Source organism: Propithecus coquereli, unplaced genomic scaffold, assembly GCF_000956105.1.
Source record: "Propithecus coquereli isolate 6110/MARCELLA unplaced genomic scaffold, Pcoq_1.0 Scaffold90, whole genome shotgun sequence".
NCBI lineage: Eukaryota > Metazoa > Chordata > Mammalia > Primates > Indriidae > Propithecus > Propithecus coquereli.
Window position 1 is genome coordinate 3246127 of NW_012155285.1, and position 19498 is coordinate 3265624.

Genomic DNA, 19498 nt, shown 5'->3' on the forward strand with positions numbered 1-19498 from the left:
AGCCTCAGTGGGGAAGGTGACTTACGATCAGAGGCATGGGGAAGCCACAACCTGCTCTGGCATGCGGGATTCCTGATTTGCCCCGTGAGTCATCCCTGCAGTCAGAATGTGTAGAATGGGATGGAACTTTCTCAGCGAACTGTTTGCAAAAGCATATGTTTGAATCTGCCTCAGGTTCAGCCCCAAGCAAACCGACCTCCAGTGTAAAAAAACTACACAAGCTTACCAAGTCAGCAGGAAAAAAATTCCTTGTAAATGGGATTTAAGGATTGCCTTAAGTTAGGAGAAAAAAACTTGAGACTAAATAGGCATAGATCCACCAGCTGCCCATATTGCATATCTTAGTGTAGCTAAATTTGGACAAAGTCTATCTGGCTGGACATGGTAAGCACAGTTAATGGCATATTTTCCGGGACAGTTTGCAGATAGTCCCTTTCTCCAAGTGTGTCCTTATTGGGTAGGCACAGTGGGTGTGAGCTTCTGGGCTGGCTCTGGCAGGTGGTCTGTGTACTTTCTGCATTGTAGATCAGGACATGGAGACATCACACTTTAACTCTGCACTTGACTACTTCCATGTAGAGGAAAATCCTCTTTGGAGGCTCCATAGGCAAGTTGCAAATTGCTTATGTGCTCAGTTGGCCCTTTATAAAGCATGAACACTATAATTAGCTTAAGTAAACTTCATTCTTTTATGGGGCAAGAGGTGATGGGTAATGGTCAGATGCATTATCAGATGACTCAGGGCCAGTAAGAATTGAGTGACTTTTCCTTGTGTCAACCGCTGTGCTTGTTTTCCAGTAAGCACTAATACCCTGCTGGTTCTCTTCCCCCGAGCAGGCCGGGCAAATTCCGGTGATGCCAGGTCACCAGCAACTTTTTGGCAAACTCAGGTGCTTCTCTTCTGTGACAAGAAGAGCCCAAGTTATCACAGAGCTTTGGGCATGTGTCCAGTGATCTCTTGGAGCTGACTCAGTCTGGACCATTACACGTAGATACGACACCTGAAGCCATAACAGCAGTCAGCTTGGTCTCCAAAGTTGAAATCCCATTTAGCATTAGCAGGATCCTGGGCCTCGTGGCTGCTGCCATAGCAGCTGCTGAGCTTTAATTCTTTAGGAAGAGGGGTGAGATCATGAATAAATACTGGCCTTGCCTCAGTGTTTGTGTTTGTGAAATACCAGAAAATAAACAGGAATCCTAAATTGGTTTGTGTACTGCCACCTGGCTTTCCTACCACCTCCCATATCCAGCCTGAATCCAAGAGGAGAGGAGACTGGGCAGAGATTATAACCTGGGAGGAACCTGGCAGATGTAAGTATGGGCAGGACTTAGGGCTGTAGAGAGGTGGGGCTCACTGATATTTAGGCTGCTCATTCAAAGCGGTAGTGAGCTCACTGTTCTTGAGGGATGCTGAAGGCCACCAGGAGGATTTACAAGTCAGTGCCCTGGTTTTGGAGATGACAGATGTTTGCCGTGGTGGAAAAGTTGTGCTAAGAGGGATCTCAGGCAGGTGTGGAATCAGGCACGGTGTGGGGAGGGGGTCAGGGCACTGCCCTGTGGCTTCATCTTCTCTTTAGATATTTGAAAATTGTGCCTAAGAATTTGTTCTAAACAAAAAGAAAATAAAGACCAAAAAAAGAGGGGGGCTTAGTAAGCTCAATCATAGCAAGGCTCATTATCTAATCTTTCTATAATTTTCTGTTTGCTCCTCTGCTGCCAGAACTGCTGGGTGGCTCCGTTGCTTGGTGCCATTTGCAAATCTGTCCTGGGAAAAGGAACATGAGCTTAATGGATTTAGGAGAGAGGAAAGGAGTGAGTCCACGAGTCCTGGAATCAAATGAGAACAGCTGCGAATTCAACAGGGCTTCAGCTCTGAGAACCCAGAGGGGAGGAATAAGAAAGTGGCTGTTAATATTAATCATTGATATTGATGTCACCAGCCCTTATCTACTGAGTGCTTACCATTGACATCGCACTGAATACCATCTACAACTGATCTCAGTAAATCTTACAAGTCTGCGAGGTAGTAGCATTACCCCCATTTTACAGATAAGGGAATGAAATTTGAGAAAGTTTATGGTCATGCAATTGGCAACTGCTGGAGAGAGGATTCAAATCTAGGTCAGTGTGGCTTTGTGCCCACTGCTCTTTCTGCCAAGTGTGGATAGGGGATAGGTCACTTTAATTTACCAGAATTTTGTTTCCTATAAAGTGAATGATTTTACCCCAGAGTTGAACATTCTTTTTCCGGAAATCACCGAGCAGTTCTGCTCCATGATGGTGCTTGGACTTTCTGCCAAAACTAGTGGTTATAAAGTGAGAGCAACCTGTGTGTGGACTGAAAGGGGAGGGCAGAGAGTTATTGGCAAGCATTTTCCTATGGTGTGATTCTGACGGGCAATGGCACCATGGCTAAAATGGAAAGATACTCCTGCAAATTGCAATGTTATAAATAAGGGGTGGGTGCTCTGCTTTCCTGCTACTTGGGTCATTTTGAAAAATATTTGCTTAGTGAGTAACAGTGTGACATGGGTTCTGCTTAGCAGTGTAGTTTTAACTCACTTATTCTGAGAACTTGAAGACCTTTTAGAGTTTTCTCTGCTGCCAGCCTAATTCCTTGTATAGATAAGTGCATGGGCTTGTGCCATCTGTTATTAGTATTTCCTTTGCTCACTTTTCGTTTCGGGTCTCTTAGAAACTGGTGTAACGCCATGATTTGAGTAGTCCCATAGGTGGTGTGTGTGTGTGTGTGGTTTATCAAACTCACTGGTAGCGCTTTCTTAAGCAAGTTTTTAAATATCTCTTTGCAGAGTGTAGAGACTGAGTAGACTAGAGAAAGGCAAAGGGTGAGAGGAAATTGTTTAATCTTTTGTCCTGGAAAAGAGGTTAGAATTCTGGCCTCCCAAAGAATCTTTGGGACAAGACCATTACTGATTTCATCCTATGTATGGCCAGGTCTGCTCAACCAGGATTAGGAAACATGGTAGGGTTGGGAAGGGAGAAAGAGAATCAAAGTCAAATGGTGACAGGTTCCCAGAATAATTTAGCTGGTTACTATGCAACCTTTGCTCTTCCTTTATGTCTACAAGTTCATGGCCCCTCCTCTTGAGTTTAAACCTTACATACCTCGTCCAGGAAAAATAACAAAATGGATAAGATTTGTACGTGTTTCTCTCCTCATTTGGAATGCTCAGGGCCAATGTTGTTATTCCATCTCAGCTTCTCAAAGACAATGTGCTATTCATCTTTGTGTGTCTGGCTCAATGTTCTGACACATAGTAGTTAAGCAATAAATGATTGTTGAGTGAATTCCAGAAGGATCTTGCTTTAAACTAACTGTTCATGCATTCTAGACAAAGGTAGCTGGAGCTTGAGCTACATCTCAGTACTTTAAACTACAACTCAAGGGTAGTTGAGTTATTAAGAAAGAGCATTTTAAACTTAAGCAAGTTGGCAGACTAGAAGAACCTACTGGATATGGAATTTTCTTTATGTATCTTCTGAATTCAGTTCTCTTCACTGACACTATTTATGGATAGTTAAAACTAATGTCTATGTACTTGCTTGTGTTCTGCTTTTCCTTATGTAGCTATTTTCTGTTGACTTACAGAGATATATTTATATTTTTCATCCATTGAAGGACATTTGTAGAGCATCTATTAAATGTCAGGCACTGCTAGACTCTGGGCATATGACAGTGAAAGATTGTTCATAGCCTCTCCCTCTTGGAGATCATAGAAGGCGTGATGTTTAATAAGAACCAACCATTCAAAAAGCAGAAGGAAGAGCATGCTAGTAGGAGGGAATAGCACATGGAAGGGCTCAGAGGAAGGAAAGAGCCTATGTGTTCAGAGAGTAGAGAGAAGATCATTGTGGTTGGTGCTCAGTGAATGGGGGCACTGGGAGCCTGGATTGAGGTTGAAGAGGCAGGCAGGGGCCAGATCAGACAAGACCTTTTAAACTGTGAGGGCATCAGACTACGACTCAGTGCCGTGGGAAGCAGGGTAATGTTATGGCTTGAATTTGATTTTTTTTTTTTTTCACTCTGGCAGCTCTGTGGAGAATGGATTAGGGAGGGGAGCACAGAAGCAGGAGGCCAGTTAGAATCTTTTACAGTAGTTCAGGGCAGAGATGATGGTACCGGGGTGGTGGCAGTGAAGATGGGGATTCCTAGATAGAGATTTTGAGGAGAGTTTACCGATGTGACATAGGAGGGGGCAGGTGGTGTTGAAAGAAAGCAATGATCAAGGCTGACTCCCGAGTTTCTAAGTCAAGCAGTCTATGGTGGTCTGATTACTTTGAAAGGGAAGGCTGGGGGAGGAGCGGGTGGGGTTGGGAAACCCGAAGTCTGGATGTGTATTGAATAACTTCAAGGAGCCTGTGACTTATGTCAGTTCTAGCCTTCATGCCTGCCATTTTTTAATAGCTGTCATCCCTCTGGTTGTTGGTGTGTTGAGCTATTCTGCTGTTGTTGGATACTTGGCTTGCTGCTTCCACTGCAAGCAGCGCTCATTAAGTTGTCTCTGTATAAACCAATCCCTCTTTTTTCCTTTTGGGTTGTTTCCCCAAGGTGTATTCCCCAACGTGGAACTGCTGGGTCAAAGGAAATGAATGAACAGTTTTATGGCTTTGGCTGCATATTGCCAGACTGTTTTCAGGAATACTGAATTAATTTGGAGTGCCATCAGCCACCTATGAATGTGCTTTCTGCTCTATAAGCCTGCCAGCGTTGGAATTTATAACCTTAATTTATTTATGCTGCTTTAAATATGTAAGGGTCCTTGGTTGTGCAAATTTGCATTTCAGTAGTTGCTAGGGGTGTCATAAATTTATCCATATGATGATTACCTTTGTATTTATGTATTCATGTAGTCTCCTGTCTTCACTATTGAGTAGAAGTTATGTTAACCTCATTTGCATTAATTTTTATACATTTTTGGTTATAAGCTTTTATTGGCTGTGTATGGCATATTTTTCCACATTCTACTTTTAATATTATTGTATTTAATAACACAAAAATTTAAGTTTGTATTTTTAAACCCATTTTCTTTTTTGTGTCTGAGAATGTTTTCTTTTTTTGTTCATTTTGTTTTAACATAACCGTCAGAAATTGATCTCTTTGCAGGTAGGATAAATACACTATTCTGATAACTTTGAATTTTTTATTTGATCTTTTAAATGTTGGATTTGTTGACTTTTTTGGACTTTAGTGTGATATTTGTGGTAAGAAGTATGTCAATGTGTTTTGCAGGATAATCATACACACTGTGTGAGTAAAGGATTGTATGGTGAAATATTTTTGGGGAGCACTGGGTCCCACTAAGTCACCATTTCTGGCAGCTCTTCTGCAAGGCCTGCTGGAGCCCTCAGTAGGTTAGTAGTAATTGTGCCTTTCCAAGATAAGATTCTAATCAGGAGCATTTTCTAAACTTTTAGACCAGAGGTTGGTAAACTTTATCTGTGAAGAGCCAGATAGTTAAGTATTTTCAGCTTTGTGGATCGTGTGGTCTTGGCAGTAACTATGCAGTTCTGCCTTTGTATGGCGAGAGCAGCCCTTGGCAATACCTCAAAGAATGGGCATGGCATGTTCCAATAAAACTTTATTTGCAGTCATTGAAATTTGAATTTTATGCAATTTTCATATGTCACAAAATATTCTTTTGATTTCTAAAAACTGTCGTTAGCTTGTGGACTATACAAAAACAGGAAGGTGCTGGAGTTTGCTCACTCTTTTTTTAGAACATAGAATCATTAACATCTTATGGGGCTACATCAGGGAAACTTACTGTGGAAAATGCTTACTTAAATTCTGCTCCAGTTATCTATATTGTATTTACTGACAGTAAATCCTTTCTCCTCTCTTGTGCTTTCTCATTTGCTCTATACCAAGTTTTTATTTTAAATGTTTTGAAAATGCCAGTTGGCCCTTGTTTCTCTTTTAAACTCTTTGTATTTTTGCTTTTTAGTATGTTCTAAGTCCAGGAGGGTGTGTTTCAGGATTACCGATTTTTAAAATCTGGCATCTTTGATATACTTTGCAGGAATCAGATATTTGCATTTTAATTGGGGCGTTTTCCAAGATTGTCTAATCCTAAGGGAATAAGGCTAAAATATAGTAAAATGATAAGTTGGTGGGAGTGAAATTAAAATAACATTTATGGAACACTTGCTATGTGTTAGGCATGTTCTGCCTGCTTTATCCGTATTAACAATTAATTCTCAAAACCATCTCTGAAGAGTAGGTGTTGCTATTATCTCTTATACTGATGAGGAAACAGAGACACAGGAATGAGCCACTTGCCAACGCTGCTCAGAATTAAAGACAGAAAAAAAATCCTAGCGTTTTTCCTCCTCAGACACCACCCAACACAACACTTTTGAAACCAGATTCTCCAGCGGACACAAGTTGGGTGTCCTCTAATTCAATTCAGTTCTGACACTGTCTACCAGGAGGTAGCGTCAGATCCCATAGGTTAAAGGCTCCGTCCCACTAGACTGGTTGCCAGTTGTAACCCCAGGTTTTACCTGTGCTTCTGACTGACTGGCTACGAACTGATGTTCGCACAACCCCTCCATGGGTTTGATTAATTTGCTAGAGCGGCTCATGGAACTCAGAGAAACACTTTACTTACATTTACCGATTTCTTAATAAAGGATATAATAAAGGATGCAGGTGAAAAGCCAGGTGGAAGAGATACATAGGGCAAGGCATGTGGGAAGGGGTGTGGAGCTTCCATGCCCTTTCTGGGGCGCTACCCTGTACGAACTTCCAGGTGTTCAGCTATTCAGAAGTTCTATAAAACCCGCCCTTTTGGGTTTTTATGGAGACTCCATTACTTAGGCATGATTGAGTACATCATTGGCTATTGGTTATCAACTCAACCGGCAGCCCGTTTCCCTCCCTGGAGGTGGGAGGTGGGGCTGAAAGTCCCAACTTTCTAATCGTGCCTTGGTCTCTCAGGTGACCTTGGTCTCTCAGGTGACCGGCCCCATCCTGAAGATATCCAGGGGCTCCCAGCCATCAGTCATCTCATTTGCATACAAAAAACACTCATCACTCTGGAGATGTCAAGGTTTTAGGAGCTGTGTGTTAGGAACCAGGGACAGAGACCAAACATATATTTCTTACTGTATCACAATATCACACTCAGCTAGTACCTGGTAGAGCTGGGCCTTCCTGGCATACTCCAGGCTGAAATAGGTTTTGTTTATATGTACTTTCATGCTGGAGTTGAGCACCCTCTGGAGTCGTTGCTTTTGCCTTGGTTTATATGCCCTTCTGTAAATCCTTAGCATGTACAGGGTAGAATTCCCTCTCTACCTATCCTTCTGTCTTGTATGTAATGCCAATTCATTTACTGCTTAGTGATTAGATAAATGGGCAGCCTGTTCTTGCCTTCTTCATGTAGGTAGAGTTCTTACAAATAGTTATTTCTAAGGAGATGAAAGGAGACGAGGTTCTGTGGTCCAAGGACTGATTGCTGAGTGCACAGACTTCTTCTGCATTGCAGATTCCAGGAAAAATAGGATCTGGGTTTTTCCTTTTTCCAGTGTCCCCTGAGCTTGCCTCCTTCCAGTCCTGTAGTCAGCACATTCTAGCCTGACGTTCTCTGTATTCACCAGCTTTAAAAGCAGTCCCTGCTTTTGCCTTAGCAACAGAAGACATTTTTAATCAGAGAGGATAGTAGGAAATGCAAGAGCTGACTAAATTTATATGACATCATTGGGAATAGTTTTATCTGTGATTCGTGGAAACTTTATCCTTAAAGCTTTCCCCTTCATGCATTCTTTTTTTCCCTTCAAATCTAGAGAATTCCAAGCAGCCAGTGTCCTGATAATCAAATTTAATGTGATGTTCAAAATAAAATGGCCCCAAATTCTGGGAGTGGTGGGTCCAGCTCTGCTGGCTTTTGCCTTTCGATCATCTGTTAGTAGGTTTTATAGTCACCACCTCAGGAATAGCTTGGTTGCCTTATCCTCTCCACAGTAACTGAGTTTCCTCTTAAAAATGCTAGTTTTATGCAGCATTAAAAAAATCATATAGTAAACTCACAGGCAGTCTTTCTGCTTGTACATTATGAATAGACAAAAGTTTATCACTTCCTTGAATTTTCTCATTTCCAATTAAAAAATTATTAGAATTTGATAGGGAACAAGAATGAAATAAGTTGTAACTGTAAGGCACCAGGAATCTGTTTGTTTATTTGAAGGATGAGGTCATGGAGTAAAAATTGTTAAAGAATAAATAGACATCACCATTCTGATGTGCATTCGCATATCCGTGTGCCTCTTGTCTTCAGTCAGGCCCATCTCTGTGCCCTGGAGTACAAGTGACAATAGGACAGGTATGATGTGGCTCACCAGGGTGAGCACCGAGACGTTGGGAGCCTCTACAGCTGGTCATTTAGAGCTACCTCTTCCTTCTTTTGAAATTTGCTTTGTTCTGGGTTTACCTTTTACTCCTTCAATAAGTATTTATAGTGCTCCTACACTCTGTACAGTTTGGGATGGCACGCTGATATTTGCCTCTTTTATCCATTATTATTGGTGAAATATTAATATGTGTCCTGGATAAATGAAATTTTCCAAATAATGAAAGTTTAAACCAGGATGGAGCATAGATAACTTCTGGAGAATAATCTCATTACACTGCTTATCATTCTAAGCACTAAGTTAGTGTAATCTTTTTTAAGGAAATGAAGGGGACATGTTTTAACCCTTTGGTACATTTGCTTGTCATCTTAAGCACCATGCTTGATTCTTAAAAGGCACTTGTAGTTCTATTAAAACAGAGTGATATCCTTGGGGTCTTGGGAGATGAAAGGAGCTATTTCCTTGTACACTGAAAGCTGTAAGGTCAGACTCCTGTATCTCTTGAGTTTTTGTGGCTACATCATGGAGGCTTTTGGGTTTTCTCACACTTACTTTATACATGTGCTCATCTTCAACAACCTCCTCCTCCACCACCCTTAATTAGCTGCTTCTAATTATTTATGGCCTGCAGAACCATTCATTCATTTGGCCAACAAACACTTGTCAGCTATACCATGAATGGGGTCGTTGGAGACTTGGATGACATCTGTATGTAAAATAGACTTGATCCTTGTCCTCATGGGACTTGTGGTGCAGAGGGGAAAATACACTAAACAGATAAACGTGTAAGTACAAAATTATGGTGACCATATGGGGAAGAAAAGGGAATGAGGGGAGATTGTGAAACTTGTTTTCAGCTGGGGAGAGGAGGGCCAGGATGGCATTCCACAGGAAGTCCTGTCACTGTTAAAGAGTTTGCATTTCATCTTAAGTCATGTGGGAGGTGACTGAGAGTCCTAAGCAGGGGATGAAAGGATCGTATCTGGTGTGTGCATTGGAGTGGGTGTCATGAAAGGAAGCCAAGAACTCAGTATTTGTTGCTACACTCTCGGAGGAGATCTGACGGTTCTTGTGAGTGAGCTTCTGGTCTCTGTATTTTTTGACATTTTTATTTTTATTTTTAATAATTTATTTATCTTTAAAATTTCAGAATATTACAGGGGTACAAGTATTTCGGTTTCGTAAGTTGCCTTTGCACCACCAGAGTCAAGCTGTACAAGTGTGCCCATCCCCCAGACAGCCCGCACTGCACCCATTAGATGTGAATTTTCACTACTCAGTGCAGGTGTTGGCAGACTTTTTTTGTAAAGGGCCATATAGTAAATACGGTCTCTGTTGCAACTATCCAACTGAGCCATTGTAGCAGGAAAGCAGCCATAGTTAATACCTACATGAATGGCTGGATTCCAATGAACTTATTTATAGGAACAATTGGTGTGTGGGATTTAGTTTGCTGACCCCTGACTGGGAGGATGCTTTGCTTATTATTTCCATGATCTTCATTATTGAGGTGGTTGCACAAGGGAGGGAATGTAATCTACGTGATTGTCCCTGGCCTTGAGCTGCTTATAATCGTTATGGGAAGATAACTATATACACCAATGAGGTCATCAGCAAACATGACAAGACAGCATGTAATTAGGCACCGATACGAGGAACAGAAACAGGAAATGTGACAAAGAATTTGCTCATCTGCTTGGAATCTGGGTGTCTAGGAATAGTATTAAAGGCTTCACAGGGAAGCTGGAACTTGACAGAAATAATTGAAAACACTTAGAGGGTTAGTGGTGAATTCAATATAGTCCAACCAGCTAATTTTATTAAGTGAGTAAAACAAGGTCCTGCTGATCTTAAGACAGAGCCTGGACAAGAACATAAGCCTTCTTCTCTTCTCCAAGTCTTTACTTGAGTATTCTTTCTACTTCAGGTCTGGTCCACCCATGGGCTGCAAATACACATATAGTGGATTCCTATTAATAGGGAGGAGAAGATGGCATGAGAATTCCAAGTTATGGGTTATACTGAGACTTCTTTTGTCCTGGAAGAAAGTGGTTCTCAAAAAGACCATGAGCAGCATGGTTGTATCTGTCATGTAGAATAGAAAGGAAAGAAAAGAGAGACTGAGGTGAGGGATGAGAAGAGAAGAAGGGGATTATGGAAGACAGAAAAATGCATTCAGTGACGTATGGACAAGGAGGTAATCTATCTGTCCTCAGTCGGAAGAATCTCTGAATTAAGGCATATCCATACTGTTGAAGAGAACGTGTTGACTGTTAGAGAGAATGCAGTAGTCTACCTGTCCTGATATGGAAAAATTCCAATGATGCAGTGTTAGAAGATGAACAAAAGCAAATCCCACAACAGTATGTATGGCCTATCCCCTTTGGATAAGTAAAACAAGACAAAACCAAAAGCAGTGGAAACAGCCAACTTAAAGTATGTATGTATGTATATATGATATGTAGATGCTCTGAAAAGGGTCTGGAAAGATGTGCACCAAAATTAACATCAAGTCTTTCTAGGGATGACTGGATTTGAGCAGAGTCTTAAATGTTTTACTCTATACTTTCTAATTATTAGAATTATTACAAGAATGTTTATTTTCATTATAAAATACTAATTATTTTATAATTTAATTAGTATATTAAAACAATTAAAAGTGCCAGGTTGGACAAGAGGTGGAGAGAGTGGTCCTGACAGTGGGGTTGGGCTGTCTCTGGAATGCATCTCAGAATCAGAGAAGATCAGAGCCAGTGCGGTCCTGGCTTAGTTCAGGGTGTCTAAGACTTGGTTCGGCATCAGAATCATTAAAAAGAAAACAAACCAAAGCTAAAACAAAATAAATTTCTGGCCTCATTACAGACACACAGTGAGCTCAGATGATGGGACTGGGGATGTGAATTTTTTTAAGAAGCTTCCCAGGTAATTTTGATGCTGCATTTGAGGCCTGAGACTTTGGTGAACCTCTGGTCTAGTTTATCCACCTCTGTACACATAAGAGCAGTAAGCATCTTGACCAGGGTAGGACTCAACTTCAGGTCTTTCGGCCCTCACTCTTTTGCACTTTTCAAATCTATGCCTCCTAATTCAGGTGTTTTCCCTAGCATTAGCTTTAGGTATCACCTAAACTTGTTGTTATATCATGCAGGACCGTTCTTAACTATTGATTTTGAACTTGATCCATCTCACCCCACTACCCATTGCTGCACCCCAAGAATCACCTTTGGGAATGATTTTTACAATGTTTTAATTTTCTTAGACATTAGGGAGTTGCCACCAGGCTAGTGAGAAAAGATCTAGTTTTAGATCATGAGTTCATTGAAGGCCTTAGGAGAATAACTTTTCTCAGGTGCCATGTATGTCTCTACATAGAGAAAAGGACATGGTCACCTCTTCCTCTCAGCAGGGTTTCAGCAAGGAAAGAGAGTCCATGGGGTAATTCCTTCCGCTTTGTAGCACGGATGGATTTAGCTGTTTACTTTGGAATTGGAAGAGGCCTTAGGGGTCCCTCTAGCTCAGTGATTTTCAGACTTGTTTTAGAAATAGACCTTCCTTCAAATGGATTCCTTCTTGGAAGCCCCGTTAGCAAGTTGGTAAAGCCGAGTTGCTCTGTTAGAGGCAGAGGTAGGGGCTTGGAGCCGACCTTCCATCCCTCCCTAGCCTGAAGGGCAGCTCAGAGAACTGTGTTCTGTCCAGTACCCTTTTGAGTCCTACTTGAAAACCGCTAATTTCTTCCTCTTTCCTCTGCTTTAAGTAATAATTCACCAAACCCAGCTGATGCGAACCCTCAAATTGTCTCCTTCTCTCCATTTCCATGGCTACCACCTTAGTCCAAATGACCACCAACTTCCACCTTGGCTTTTACCTTCTAAGTGGATTTTCTCATCTACTCTCCCTCCACACCCCTTTCACCTTCCACCCTGCAGCCAGATAACTTTTATATTTACAAATGTGATTACGTGCTCCCTCCCTGCCATATAAGCATATAATGACTTCTCATTGCGTTTTGGGTTAAGATCACAGTGTGGAGCCCCTTTGAATATAACTGTGGCCACCCTGTTGCATCTTGAGATAGAGCCACAAGCTTTTTACTTCCTGAGCTGAGCTTCCTTCTGCTTCATAGTTTTGCTCTGGAGTTCCCTCTGCCCAATCCCCCTCTACTTCTCCCTGCCTGGAGTTCATTTCTACTTCTTCATCCTGAAAAGCTACTTTGAAACATTTTTCTAACTTCCCTGAGCTAGGAAGCACCTGTTACATCCCCTCTCATAGGACTCTGTTTCTCCTTCTCAGCAGTAATCTCAATGCTAGTCAAGTAATTACTGATATAATCGTGTTTTGTCTGTCCCACCTTGGAATGTAAACTTCATAAGGGCTGGAACTGCATTCTTAAGGTTCTGTCCTCAGCCGTGGCACACTGCCTTGCACACACCTGGTAGGTGTTCAATAAATATTTGTCCAGTGAATTCATAGTGTCTGGTTTTTGCACAAATTTAATTTCTAGTGTTCAGCCCAGGCAAATCTGCAGAGGTATCACTATTTCTTAGCTCTGTTTGTAGGAGCTGGAGTTGCCTCCTATATAGTATGAAGTAATTTAGAGGTCCATTTTTAGAGACACATTGTCTAAAGTGGGTTACCCAGTATGATATAGTTTAAGCAGCCCTGAATGTTGCTTTAATTAGAAACTTGATCTGATCTGTTATTCTAAATGAGCAAAGAACTATAAAATCCACTTAAAGTTTGAAAAAGTATGGGGGCAGTGGGGTTTTAAAGTAGGTTTTCTGCACAGCTAGGGAGACCTCTGGTACTTTAGTGATCAGGGAACTCATGCAGGACCTACCATCCCCTACCATGGATTTAGAAGTCTATACCCTGGGGGCAATATATGAAGCTGTAGGAAGCCTAGCCCCAACCCCACACCCAGACAGACACAGTGCTATTCGTGACCCCCTGTGCTTGTTCTGCAGAGCCACCCTCCTCTGTGTGTGTGTGGCTGACTGCCCAGCCTCCCACACAGGTAGGGAGGCAGGGGTATTAATAGGTCACACAGCACATCAGCATGATGTTAGTGCCCGGTCAGCACCCCCTGTCCGGATCTCGAGTTTGGTTCTATGCTCTCATTTAAAGTGTGATAACGTGCCATTTGGGTTACTTATCCATCTTTCAAACTTTCAGAACACAGCAGCCATCTAGAGCTGCTTTTGCACATAGACACTAGATAATAAAGAACTCCGGGAAGTACAGAACAGAGCCACTTTTGCAACCTCTGGGGTCAGATCTTTAGTGCTGGGGAGATTAGGTCTAATCTTGTCCTTCGTACACTTGCCAAAAGGAACTTGGGCTCCACAGAACAGTTCCTTCTACCCAGTGCATCTGCTGTGCTCAGAAGAGGGTGACTGTGGCTTATTTTCCAAATAGAATGAACAAGAAAAAAAAAAGTTAAAGCCAGAATGAAAAGGGAAGACATTATGGAATTTATCATCAGGCAAAAGATTCTTTTTCTTGGGGCTCCAAGATGAGGTTAAACTTCTTAATAAGAAAATCAACCACTATCGCTTTTTTTTTTTTTTTTTTTAGTTTCAGATTATGGAAAAAAATAAATGTATTCTCATAAGCTGAAAATTAGTTTTCAATATTGTCATTTAACGGGGGCAACTCCGGGATAGGGTAAAGGACTTCAAAGGAGATACTTTTGGGTCAAATAGTTAAATTTTGGAATGGAAGGAATTGAATCTTGGGTTGTCAAGGTGCTAAGAGGACAGAAACTCTGATCACTTTGAAAACATTCTTGCTTTATTCTCTTAGTTACTGGTACAGGGGCAAAGTTAGAAGGAATTTGCGGTATCAGGCAGCTGGTAGTTTGAGGCCGCCATTATTTTCTTGCTACATAAACTTTGTCCATTTTATAGAGGGTAGTGAAAGCTGTTGGAACCTCTCAGTCTTCACTAGTGCAGAAAAGCTTTCTTTTAATACGTTTACCTCCCTCTTTTCAGAAGGACCTAAGGATTTAGTACCACAAATATAATTTCCTAGGCCTCAAGATTTCATTCTGGAAACTAATGGAAAATCCTTTCTAGCCGGGAAAAGTTGAATGAAATTTAAATGTCTGTTGAATCCCTCTTGCTGGACCCAGCTTTGTGCTTGGGCTCCTAGGTGGTTGCACATCCTTGCTTTGGTAGCTGTGGCCTTCAGAGGTTGAACAAATAGCATGTGAATCTAAAAGCATCAGTTCTCTTGTTTCAAGCACATAGTGCATTACCAAGAATGCCAAGGGCTTGCCTCTGTTTTGCAAAAAAAAAAAAAAAAAAAAAAAAAATTCAGCTTCACGTAGATAAAATCTCTGGAAAAAATTGTGTCACGAAATTGGATTAACCTCAAGCAGGAGATTGGGTGCTGTGGAGATGGCAGCTTGAATATATGCTTTCCTGGTTCTTAGTTGCTTTGTCCTGGTATCAGGAAATGACAGCTTTCACAAAGTTGGTTTTTTCTTGCTTTAGGGTTTTGACTAGTATATATAGCACTTTTAATACTAGCTACAAAGTGCTTTCACATACATAGTCTCAATCAATTTGAGAGGCATTGTCAGCTTTATTTTACAGATGGAAAAAAAAGGAAGCTGAAGCAAAGGTCAGACAATGAGACTAAAGCTTCACAGCCAGTAGGTCAAGTGCTAGGGTGGAATCCAAGTCTTTGTTTCTCTCTATTTGCCGTGTAGCCGCAGTAGTGCCAAGAGGATGCAGGCCCGGCCTTATCTCCAACAGGAATGACGATGGGTAGTGTTGGGCTAACTGGTCCTTTCTTCTCCTCTGCTCCTATATAACTCCTTCTTGGTTTTTGTTCCTACCCCCTCCCCTTTTATTTCTTGCAGCTTGGATTTCTTAGCACCACCACGGCTCAGCCAGAACAGAAGGCCTCGAATCTTGTTGGCACGTACCGCCACGTTGACCGTGCCACAGGCCAGGTGCTAACCTGTGACAAGTGTCCAGCAGGAACCTATGTCTCTGAGCATTGTACCAACACAAGCCTGCGTGTCTGCAGCAGTTGCCCTGCGGGGACCTTTACCAGGCATGAGAATGGCATAGAGAAATGCCATGACTGTAGTCAGCCATGCCCCTGGCCAATGGTTGAGAAATTACCTTGTGCTGCCTTGACTGACCGAGAATGCACTTGCCCACCTGGCATGTTCCAGTTTAACGCTACCTGCGCCCCCCACACAGTGTGTCCTGTGGGTTGGGGTGTGCGGAAGAAAGGGACGGAGACCGAGGACGTGCGGTGTAAGCAGTGTGCTCGGGGTACCTTCTCTGATGTGCCTTCTAGTGTGATGAAATGCAAAGCATACACAGACTGTCTGAGTCAGAACCTGGTGGTGATCAAGCCGGGGACCAAGGAGGCAGACAACGTCTGTGGCACACTCCCGTCCTCCAGCACCGCCTCGCCTTCCCCCAGCACAGCCATCTTTTCACGCCCCGAGCACACGGATTCCCACGAAGTCCCTTCCTCCACTTACGTTCCCAAAGGTAACTTAGCCTCATGAGTTATTTATTTGAGGAAGGCTTTGAGCCCAGTGGAGGTACCAAGAGTGGGCTTGTACCGAGGATGTTGTCTCCATTTTGTGTATTTCAAAGTCAAAGTCACCCCTTGGAGAAGAGGCCTTCGTTTTTGTGGCTAATTAAATCTGGCTTCTTTGGACTTATTAGAAACATTTAGACTCAGAAGTTTTCTATTAGGGGAGATCAAATATCTAAAAACTAGGCCACATAATAAGAACTGAGAGAAACAAGGACAGCTTGTGACCTTATGTAAGTCATTTAACCTCTTTAGGCCTCGGTTTCCCAACTTGCCAAATAAATGAGTGATTTGAATGTTTAAGGTTCCTTCTAATTTAAACGTTTTCCAACATGGAGTTGATTTTGGGGAGACACATCCAGAAGGAGAGAAAGAGGGAAAAAGGGAGAAAATACCATTATATCAAGAAGGGAGGCAGGAAAATTAGAAGTTTCAGGAAACAAGCAAATTTGTATCAGATTGAAAGTAACTAGCATTCACATCTGGAAAATAATAACTTTATATTTTTCCAATGATTTTAACTTTATACTTTTCATCAAGTATTCAAATCTCTGTCTGAACCTCAGGCAGAATATAAAATTTAGCCTTTATTTTCAAATCCTTTTTGATTGAATTTAATTTTCATGAGATGATAACCAACTGGAGTTATGCTTCCTGGCATACTCTCGTGTGTGATTACGTTTGAGCTTTGTGATAACCCTGTAAGCACAGCCTTCTTACCACTGCTGTTTTGAACTGAAGAAACAGGCTCAGAGAGCTCAGATGGGCACTCCAGATTTTCTCAGGGACTGATACAGATGATAAGAAAGTCCTGCTGCTTTTATTCACTGACCTGTCCACAAACCTTTCACTAGTCAAACTTCGATTTGCATACGAGATCTTTTCTTTCTCTTAGTCATATTCTCAGTTTTACCATTGCATCACGAAATAGTCAAAAAGGAGGAGAGGAGAAGCATGAACAAAGGAATTAAATTTGAACTAGTTCTCTGAATAATCGAAACAATTAAGAGTTGACTAGAGCTCTGAGCATACATGTGTCCGTGTAGTATGTGAAGTACAGGAGAAGATTCTGTGAAGCTCAGATGTTGAGTCCCTGAGGATGCCCTTGGTTTGGGTACAAGACAGTGAGTTTAGCCGTTCAGTTCAGTTTTTACCTTTCAGGTGAAGGCGCTGTTAGGGCCTTTATGAAAATGTGCAATATAATTTATTCGTAAGCCCCACAGGTCATCTCTTCTTTGATTATCTGGCCTAGTTTGGAGATGACGAGGGAGAGGAGGGAATATATAGATCCCCAAATATGGAAAAGCTCTTCCCCCTCCTTACTCTTTTTTCTAGGCATGAACTCAACAGAATCCAACTCTTCTGCCTCTGTTAGACCAAAGGTACCGAGTGGCATCCAGGAAGGGACAGTCCCTGACAACACAAGCTCAGCAAGCGGGGAGGAAGGCGTGAACAAGACTCTCCCAAACCTCCAGGTAGTCACCCACCAGCAAGGCCCCCACCACAGACACATCCTGAAGCTGCTGCCATCCATGGAGGCCATGGGGGGCGAGAAGTCCAGCACACCCGTGAAGGGCCCCAAGAGGGCCCATCCCAGACAGAACCTGCACAAGCATTTTGACATCAATGAGCATTTGCCCTGGATGATTGTGCTTTTCCTGCTGCTGGTGCTTGTGGTGATCGTAGTGTGCAGTATCCGGAAAAGCTCGAGGACTCTGAAAAAGGGGCCCCGGCAGGATCCCAGCGCCATTGTGGAAAAGGCAGGGCTGAAGAAATCCGTGACTCCAACCCAGCACCGGGAGAAGTGGATCTACTACTGCAACGGCCATGGTGAGCCTTCTCTCTTTTCTCCTTGCTTACAGATCTCCCTGCCTCTTTGCCCCTAGTTCTTGTTTTCTGATGGGATGGGAAATGCATAGTTTATGGAATCTCTTTTGTAAACCAAATGCTACCTGATCTAATCGTGTTATGGAAAATGAGATTGATCATCTTGTTAGAAGTCATGCATTCAGAGAGCATAACCTCTCCTCCTCCTTCCCCCCCCCAGCACCTTTAAAACAGGACAATGTTGCAAAACCTGAGATCTAAGAGTGACCCTTAGGGACTTTGTTTAGCCTTGTCATTTAACAAAGGAGAAAACTGAGTTCAGAGAGGTTTGGCTACATTGACCTAAACAAGAGGCTAGTTGTTTGTTCAGGACAGATGGGAGTAGACTCTTGACTCCCGGAGCTCTTGCTTTTTCTATCCAACTGGGCTGCTATGAAACTGGAGGAGGCAAAACCCACCTTGTTGTAAGTTTGCCTTTTTGAATCTGGACCTTGCTTTTAGATTCCTATCACTTTCCTCACATATACACGTTTTTCCACTTAAATTTTTAGGATCCTGTTTCTAATCAGGAGGATAGGATGGTCTTTTTGATCATAGACACCGAAAGCATAATATGTTGGTCGTCATCAGATGCTGGCCCTTACATCTCTTAACTAGTGGTCAGCGTGTGTTGATACAGCCTGTAATATTTTGGTCTTTCCTCTTTTGAGGACAAAACATAGCTTACAGAACTTGTCCCGGAGCTAAGTTTGATTTGAAGAACTACGGTTTTCAGACTGTGGCAGTAACTTCCCTTTCTGCAAATCCTAAGTAAAATCTCAACCAGTTTTGATAATTCCATTCACGTGTCTCCTTTCCCCTCAACGATGCCTACTTTTCTAAAAACCAGGTTGGCCTTTTGTATGAAAACTTAAAAATGTTTGTACCATTTGGCTCAGCAATTCTATTTTTGTGAATTTATCGTAAAGATATAAAGCGGAAATACTAAAAAAAAGATTTAAGCACAAAGATCTTAAACTTTTAAGTCAGCATTATTTATAGTAAAAATTGGAAACAATCAAAGGGATAGTTTTAGGGAAATAACTGTAAATTGTGGCCTATTCATATAATGGAGTATTATGTTGACATTGAAGATTTTATGAAGTTTTTGCTTTTAGCCGTGACATAGGAAAATGTTTATACTTGGTTAAAGAGAAAAAGACACCCAAGCTACATACTTTATATAACATAATCCCAGTTTTCTTAAAACTTTAGAATAAACACTGAAAGGAAATATGCCAGAATGACAATTTTTTTCCCGTATGGCGGGGATTTTGTATGGTTTTCTTTTTTTTTTCTTTATTAGTTTTCTGTACTTTCCTTAAGTTTTCTATACTAAGCACATGGTACTTTTATAACAGAAAATTTAGAGAAAGTTGAAAAGAAAATCATTTTGCTTCCCCTTGCTGACTTGTGTGAGTGGTCAAAAGCCAAGTGAACATGAGACTCGGGTCAACCAACATTCTATTTGGTATAAAGGCTGCGTAGACTTGACTAAGACAACTCTTTGCTGGAAACCTGCCTGGGGAAAGCCTTAATTTCTCCCTTCTTTTCTTAAAAAAACTTTTTATTTGCACATAAGTCCCAGCGTATGGAAAAGTTGCAACAATAGTACAAAGAATATTTGCATATGTCTGCCCAGATTGACCTGTTATTAACATTTTGCTGGTTTGCTTTAGCATTTGCTCTTTTCTAT

At 41.8% G+C, this 19498-nt stretch overlaps 1 protein-coding gene across 1 annotated transcript in view; it reads left to right on the forward strand.

Annotated features, from left to right (window-relative positions):
• The window catches only part of TNFRSF21 (tumor necrosis factor receptor superfamily, member 21), a 73018-nt gene that overhangs the window by 4622 nt on the left and 48898 nt on the right, over positions 1-19498 (forward strand). Inside the window, exons 2-3 of the mRNA XM_012664673.1 lie at positions 15239-15887; positions 17272-17766. Coding sequence (XP_012520127.1) covers positions 15239-15887; positions 17272-17766 — 1144 coding nt within the window. The remainder of the gene's footprint in view (positions 1-15238; positions 15888-17271; positions 17767-19498) is intronic.